An 8,486-nucleotide genomic window follows, 5' to 3' on the forward strand; every position below is an offset into this window, starting at 1 on the left:
AAATACGTTTCGGTGTATTTTTCCACCATCATCAGTTTTTATGTGCAGCGTTGTTGCTGCTTTAAGCCTTGGCATGCATTTTTGCGTGCCAAAAAATGCATGCCAAGGCTTAAAGCAGCAACAACGCTACACATAAAAACTGATGATGGCGGAAAAATACACCGAAACGTATTTTGATTGATAAATAGAGACAATAAATGACTGAAACCCAGGAATGAATTTGATTTGGAATTGAAACACTGTCAGGAAAGTATATACAATTTAGGGATGTTTCATATAGGAATTTTAGTGCATTCTTTGGAACTGAATAAATCAATTTGTCTTTTGCGGCTCTGGTAACTCATATACTGGGTGATGAAGTCTTAGAACCAAAAAAGTCCGACTCAAACCATATCAAACTTACGCCAGGCTGGAGTGTTAGATTTTCGCGCTTTTACTAAAGTCCTTTTGGGCCTAAAAGGCCCAAAGTCCCAACAGTTTCCGAACCAAACATTTCCATTTTTGTCCACCCTATACATCCATCGGGTGTATTGCAATGGGCATTAATCACACTAGTGGCTATCATAGATTAGCTCCTCTAGGCAGGGCCTGAAGGCAAACTGCCTCAGTAGATTAAACTACTTCAGTCCTTACTAGAGGGATCTTTAAATGTTTCCTTGCCATCAGAAGTGCTAAACCATCTAAATAAATCTGAGGATGACTGGCACCAATTTCGCTAAATTAGAAACCCCGTATTGAACAAACGGGAAATTTATAATCTACCAAAACATTCCTTCATGATATCGCTATAAATATGCAAACGATTGTGGGTGTGCCGGATTTTTTATTTACATCCTCCTACGGTTCGGTCAGTTTAAGAAAAACCACCGCAAATTCCACCATGTCTTCTGCACTTTTCCTGCTGTTGATGGTTGAATTCGCCAAGCAAACAGGCGGAGAATTTGAATTAATCTCCGGAAGAAACGCGTGCGACCCCGCGAGCCGCTGCGTTCGAAAGTGCTGCCCGGAAAATTTCTACCTCAACAATCGGAAATGCGAATTTGACGACAACGTGGAGTTTAATCCAAAAGTGTTCAACAGCCAGACGTTGGCCCAAACAGTGTTCAATTTTAGTGTGATCAGCGCGAACTTTTGCGGCCCGAACGAGAGGCGATTTCTAACGCAAATGCGCACCACCCTGTATCTGCAAGAAGACGGGAAGTTGGAGTATTTTGTGAATTATTCCGCCAAGAAAACTGTGCCAGGGGATAAATTCTGCTTGGAAAATCGCCTTTTAAATGAGGAACGAGGGTTAGTGTCGATAGTGTGTATAGGGAATGACGCCATTATAGCAGAGGAAGTTCCCTATTTTCTGTTTGGTAAGTTTCTGGTTTTTTCCAATTAACTGGCAGGAAGGCAAAATCTCTGTCAACTTGTCCCGATCAAAACTTAAATATTTTAAGCTGTGAAGGTGGCAAGTTGGAACGTGGTCGCTCGAGGCCTATCTTGCATCTTCCTCAGAATCCTGTGGGTGCGAGTGAGATGAAGCGATGAATTACGCTGATGACTACGGTCATGAATGGTTGTAAACTCAGTTTCGTGCAGCAGGTTCGCATCAGAGTGTGAGCGCCCGTAGTGACTGCACCTCTGAAGATGCTTTCCATGCATGATAGCGAAACATCGGGCCCACAATCCTAGAAAAGTTGAACTTAGCATGGAAAAATTCGATTATTTTTGCCCATTTACTTCGAAGAAAAATGAGTGCTACTTTTTGCCGAATATGAAAACTGCTGCATCCAATTATTTATTCAAATGCACCACATGGTCATAAATCTGCTAATTTGTAGATACAAGCGCCTTTCAAAACGTTAAAACCAAATTGGTATCGACGCCGGCCTTAAAACCCGAAAATCTTCAATTATTCAATAAATTTGACGCACATTTAGTTGCAAACCCGAATAAAGTCAACTGTGAATTTTCACAAGTTTTCAATTATATGMAATGTCATTMAAAAAAAATTTCGTTCCYAACTTGTCCCGATCAAAACTTAAATATTTTAAGCTGTGAAGGTGGCAAGTTGGAACGTGGTCGCTCGAGGCCTATCTTGCATCTTCCTCAGAATCCTGTGGGTGCGGGTGAGATGAAGCGATGAATTAGGCTGATGACTGCGGTCATGAATGGTTGTAAAACTCAGTTTCGTGTAACAAGTTCGCATCAGAGTGTGAGCACTCAAAGAAAACATCTTTGCTTCTAACGTTTTGTTTGTCCGAGTGGCTTGCATCCTCAGCTCGGGAACTTTTGGTGGGGTGGGGTTCCGAGTTAAACGCCTCTGAGGATGCAAGGCATTCGTACAAGCAAAACGTTAGAAGCAAATTCCATTCCATCCAAGGAAAAATCATTTGCTGTGCAGTTATTCAATAACAGTTGAACAATAACAAACATGTTGAACTTGAATCACTTTAAATAATAACTGAAAACAATTTACAATAAGCGCGATATCTTTCGCATAACCGCCGATTTAAATTTAGAAAAGCTAAAGCGTAGCTTTCGGGAGTTTAGTCAGATAAACGCCCTACACCAAGTTCGTGTTTTGCTCCAAAACCGTTGCTTGCTTGGGATAAAATGGGTGCAGGGAAGTTCTGGTTTATCCTGCTCGTGTTGCCCGTTCAAGTTTACTCGATGCAAATCGGATTGTTTTCGGTCGATTTAGGGAATCTCAGTGAGCGTCTTTGCAACGAAACGATGTGTTTTAGACGATGCTGCACCCGAAATCAAGTCTTTCTGGACTCCGCTTGTACCGCTCAAAATTACGGGTTTGACGATGAAGACTTTTTCCAGACCATCACATCGTTCTTTGGACTTCGCCAGTCGTTCGTCATTGTCAATTCTAACAAAGTGTTTTGTAGAAACGGCTTGGCGGCGGTCGTTAATGACTTAAAAGGTTGCTCTCTGCAGGAAAACCGATTGCACTGCAGCGAAGTTGACAAGCCTGATGAGTATCAAGACTACATTAATTATTGCTTGGAATATTTAGTTGCTGGAAGCGATGCGACTTTGATGGCCTTAAGCTGTTATGGCAATGAAATGGAGAAAGCCTTTACCATCAATGGAATTGGTAAGTCCAGTATTTTATCAGTGCGAACAGGATTAGATCAATCAATGTGCAAACATCCAGCTATTTTCAAACCACTTAAATCGATTTGATGCTTTAATTATCCAACTGTTTAGACTAACGGGCGCTTTTCCGTTTAAAAATCGCTTTTATTGTTACCGTCTAATCGAAACTGATGTAACCGAGCAGCCATCAACTTAAAAATGGCCATAAAGTTGCCTAATAAAAACGTGTTTTTTTTACAATTTGGACGCAATTCTGCACACAAAAAAAGGGAAATTCAATCAAATCAAATCACTCTAGTGAACGGTTTCTTTATGCTATTTTATGCCGAGAAAATATGACAAATAGTCCCAAACGGTTTCGTTGTTTCACCAGCGGCTTCAAGCTGTAATGAAAGTAATTTTTAATTTTTTTATGTATACTCAATATCTGCCAGCTTGTTTAAAAGTTCGTTGTGAGAAAAACACTTTGAGGCCATTAATATTGGCTTTTAATAAATACAATCCCTGTTCTTTCAAAACCAATTAATTGCTTTTTATTAGTTATTATTATTAGTTATGAAATATTTTTTACCTGCTCTGCTGTTTTGATATTTTCCTGAAATTGTGATTGTGAAACATTCAGGATTTTTTTGATTGCCTTAAAGTGCTCTTTCAGTTTTTAGGCAATTTTATGAATAAAACCCAAAACAAATTATTCAAAGTCTGCTTCATAAGGCGGCTTTCGGCGTTTGGCTGGATTGAAAAATTGAGCGCCTTAAAACTTTTGTAATGTTTTAAATATTGTTTCAAAATTTTCTTTTTGTTTTTCAGCCAGTTTATGAAGAAAACTGGCAAAATCACTTTTCTCAAAAAAATCGTTCCATATGCAATTTTTACCGGTTCAAAAAATGCGATTTGTGTATGCTGGATTGAAAATTTGGGCGTCTTAAATCATTTGTTATTTTTTCATTATTCTTTTATTTCTTTTATCAAAGATCTGTTTCTGTTTTTCCGTCATTTCCTCAATAAAACGAGAACGCAAATGAATTAAAGAATTTTTCTGAATGCGGCTTTTAGCGTTTTTACATTTACATTTAGCGTCATTCACTTTCGCTGGCTGAAAAATTGGGAGTTTTAAACCATTTCTAATTTTAAAAAAATCGTTTAGTGCTGATTCTGTTTTTTAGCAATTTTCTGAAAAAAAAAACACGTAAATAAATCGACTACTTACTTTCCTGCATAAAAAATTCGACGCATTAAAGCTGTTTGGATTTTTTCAAATTTTCGTTTAAAATTTTTTTTTCGCAGGATAAAATGCGGAGTTTGCAAAGACGCGGTTTGTCTGTTCACTTTAGCTGATTGAAAAACTAAGCGTTTGAAGGCATTATTTCTAATAAAAAAATATATTTTTCTGCTCGGGATTTAAAAAAAATTCTTTTAAAATTCACTAATTTAAAAAAACCCCAAAAAATAAAAATCTCTTTTTTAATGCGGCTTTCGATGTTCTATGCATTCGACGGAAAAATGTTGGAAAAACCTTGATATAAACTGGAAAATTGAAAATAAACACTAAAAAACAATTTTAAATAAGTCTAAAGAATAGAAATCTAAATATTTGCACTGAATATAAATGATTAGTGACAGAAATTAATTTGATTTTGTCTATTTCAAATGTAATTTTCATGATTTTAAATTTTTTAATCTTTGGTAATTTTCCTGGGAAACTTTGCAAAAAACCCAAAACATATGTAAAAAGTAAACATCTATAAGGATCGTTCATTAATAATGCGTTTTTCAACATTTAGAACAAAAACAGAATTTTGAACAGTTTTATGCAAGTTGTACCTCAAAGGCTTTTTGTAACTTTAAACTCGTATAAAGATTATAAAAAAAATTGTGACAACTGAAAACGAAGTGAAAAAGCTTGACACTTTAACTTTGAATGAAATCACAAAAAAACAAGAGACAGACAGAAAACTTGTAAAAACCTGAAAAATCGCTCTAATTAATTTCTGATTTGCTAATCGCTGCTTAATAATTCGTGCAATAATTAAGCAGCGAAGAAGTAAAAATAATTAATTTATGTATCATTCTTAATGCGGCGGTTTGTGTATTCAATCATCTTCGCTGGATGAAAAATTTTTAAACCATTTTTGATGGAAAATGTTTTCAAAGTTCTGACTACGATTTTCATCAATTTTCTGTACAAAACTTGAGACTAAATTAATCAACGTTTTCGTCTTAATGCGGCTTTTCGCGATTGTTTTCATTAATTTCAATCTAAGTCTCCTCCATAATGCGTTTTCGGGGTTCTTATGCATTCGATAAGAAGATTTTGAGAAAAATTCTAGCGATTTTGTTCATCTCTCTTGACCTGCTTATTTTATATTAGAGAAAATATTTTCTATTGCGGTTTCTAAAATCAAGATTCGTAGTGATTTGCGTTGGAAAATCGTTGATAAAAAGCTGCACAAAATGCGAAAATCGACGCGCTCAAAGAAACAAACAATTACAAAGAAATTGAAAAAAAATTGAATCTACCTTCCATGTCTTTAAATGTTATAATGTTGCCCATTTTGCTGTGAAACTTTGCAAAAAGCCAAACAAAAAACATGAACAAGTCCAAGAGCCTTAAAATGTGTTTTTTAACGGATCTCAAAGGCTTATGTTACCTTTAATCTGGTATTGATTCGTATGAAAAAAATCAATAACAATTGAAAGCGAAATGGGAAACTCTGACAAGAAAAAATTGAAGAAAACCATCAAAGAATAGAGAGACAAACAAATTTGCGAAAACCAAAAAAAGCGCTCTGATTTATGTGTTTTGTCGCATCATTGGCCAAGTACATACAGTATATACAGAGTGTCCCAGAACCAATGCTACAGGCTTTACTGTGAGCCGTTATGAATAGAACTCAGAAGTGAAACTTTATGATTCTTTGGCAAAAAACTTGGTTTAGCGCCCATTTTCAACAAACTGGCGAGTAAAAGTAGCAGTTGGAGTATCACAGGCTTGTAATCTGTGTTTGCCATCACTTAGTTTCATTGAGAGTTATCTACTTATCAACGAGTTTTATTGTCGCATTAACAGAACATATTCTCTGCATTACGTTTTTAATAGTTTCATAAAACACCAGCATGCCATCTGGCCGGTAAACAATCGAATGTTTAGACTTGTTTCACACAAATACTCTCAACGGCTGTGACCAAAAGGAAAAAACGAATAATTTCTCAGCTATGCGACGGCCAATAATCATAAGAAAGGAAAGAAAATCGCTACCAAAAGCTCACACATGTTGGCAATGCGACCAAATAGTTACCCGCCAAATGCCAACCAATTTTTGCGCTGGTGTTTCGAACACATACAGTTTTTAATTAGGTTTGTAAACATTAGACAAAAGCAATTAAGTAGCTGATAATCATAAATTATGTGGCCTCAGAAGCAAACTCGGTTTAGAGAGAAGCGAGCAAAGTGAAACTAGAGTTTAGTGCGCAGTGAAACAGGTGGTGAGTGAACAGACGAAGACATTGAGGAAACTGAGGAAGAGTGAGTTGAGTTTGGATTAAGAGGTGTGGTCTTGTATGTAGGCCGTAGGGTGAGTTTTTCGCTCAGAAATATGAGGATATCATTTTTTTTTAATTTTCCCAGATATTTCTTCTGGTGAAAATCCTTCGGTTTTTTGAGAATGGCTTTAAGTCGTTGGTTGTCGTAGCTTTTTATGTTCTTCCATCGTTTTTTTACCAGTTCATTATTTTTTCTAATCGGACAATTTCATTTTTATATTTCAAAGCAATTTCGATTGATTGGCACACGCACTATGCAAAAGGCGCATTTCTGATGACTCCCTGTATGTTCGTTTCTTTAACAAATCTTCTGTAAGTTCAATTTCCAAACCAACTGGTGATTTTTTGGTGTTTTCGCTTCGCGCAAATTTTTTGAGCACTTTATGTGGCTTTTCGATTTTTTTTTAAATTTTCTGGCATCGGTTTTTAATGAATGTTCATTATTTTCTTCAATCTGACAATTTTGCAAGCAATAGCTATTGTATTTGTATATTTAAAAGCAATTTCGGTTTTCAGACGCTCGTTATTTTATGATGGCTCCCTGTATGTTCGTTTTTAACAAGTGTCGTTTCGCTAGCACGCATGACAGTCATCTTCAGAGAGAGCATTTACTTTGAGTGATCCAACTTTTATTTGACTATATTAAGTGAAACTGGATTTTCCATTCAGGAACGCATCGGGCATCACTTCCTCTCGCTCGCGCACATAGAATTCTAAGAGAGATGCACAATGAACTGCGAGATGTTACGTTCCAAGTTGCTACCTTTGCGGCTTAAAATATATCAGTTTTAGATTTCGCCAATCTTGATTTAAATTGGCTTTTTTAATAAATTTTGCTAAATTTTGATATAAATGGAAGAAAGCCAAAATTCAGAAGGTTTAGAGAGTTTAAAGTCAACGTTATTCGGCTTTCCACTTAACGATTCGTTGAAATTCTTAAAAAATTTATGATTTTCGCGTTTTAAGGCCGACGTCGCCGGTGTCCGCCTTGGCGGCGAGCAGACCTCTGAAGATGCTGGCTATGAGTGCTAGAGAAACGTCGGATACAAATTCTTACTATCAAATTTGGGCCCGAAAATATCATGGTTTTCAAAATCCTTAAAACCTTCAAAACTTCTTTAAACTCAATGAAGATTTACTTTCAACACTAATTCAGTTCTACTCGTATATACGTATTATTCAAGGTACAAAAAGCAAAGTGCTTTTGATTAAATTCATTTAAAATGTGATTTTGTTAACTGATAAATTAGCGCAATAAAAGCCCCAAAAGAACGACAATTTTGAAGAAAAATTAGAAACTAGCGAAAGAAAATTTATTTCAATAATAATAATAAGAAGAGAATAAGAGCTACACACAAATGTTTGTACTTTTTCGAAGAAAAATTATGTCTTGGCAATTTTTTGCGAGCTTAGTAAAAATAAGTAAATCCAATCTTTTCCCACCGATTTCCATTTTAAACAATTTTGCAGGCGATTCTACGTGAACTTTRGAGTAAATGAAGAACTGAATCAGCATTTGCTAAAACAAAATTCCTTCCATTAATTGCATTTAAAAAAAAACTGGCGGGTGGAAAGAATTTCTAACRTTTCGCTTGTACGAATGGCTTGCATCTGCATAGACTCCCTCTGTAGCTTCAGCTTTGGAACGAAGCACCTCTGAGGAGGTAAGCCACGCGTACAAGCGAAACATCAGGAAACTAAAAAAAAAAACCACGCAAATCTAAAACTCCTTGAATTCAAGCCTTTTTTGAGAAAACTGCCACCATTTCCCCATCCATGGTTCACTTTCTAAAAAGGCCATTTATTTCTGTCTTGAATGATGTACAAATGAGCGTTCTTGCTCATTT

The 8,486-nt window shown here is 36.1% G+C and overlaps 2 protein-coding genes across 8 annotated transcripts in view; one reads left to right on the forward strand and one right to left on the reverse strand.

Moving 5' to 3' along the window:
* The window catches only part of LOC109539450 (vacuolar protein sorting-associated protein 8 homolog), a 21,796-nt gene that overhangs the window by 11,353 nt on the left and 1,957 nt on the right, over positions 1-8,486 (reverse strand). The window lies entirely within an intron of this gene.
* LOC109539466 (G-protein coupled receptor Mth2) overlaps positions 1-8,486 on the forward strand; it is a 31,794-nt gene that overhangs the window by 2,978 nt on the left and 20,330 nt on the right. For 4 of the 7 annotated variants that reach the window (XM_048669472.1, XM_019907216.2, XM_048669475.1 and 1 more), the window contains exon 1: positions 866-1,358. The exons of 2 other annotated variants lie outside the window; for them this stretch is intronic. In XM_048669472.1, coding sequence (XP_048525429.1) covers positions 881-1,358 — 478 coding nt within the window. In that variant the 5' untranslated portion in view covers positions 866-880. Of the gene's footprint in view, positions 1-865; positions 1,359-2,541; positions 3,095-8,486 lie in introns of those variants that run through there. One more of the 7 variants, XM_019907225.2, reaches the window with a different exon arrangement.

The sequence above is a fragment of the Dendroctonus ponderosae genome, unplaced genomic scaffold (assembly GCF_020466585.1).
Source record: "Dendroctonus ponderosae isolate FM_Combo_2020 unplaced genomic scaffold, Dpon_F_20191213v2 Dpon_F_20191213_8, whole genome shotgun sequence".
Classification (NCBI taxonomy): Eukaryota; Metazoa; Arthropoda; class Insecta; order Coleoptera; family Curculionidae; genus Dendroctonus; species Dendroctonus ponderosae.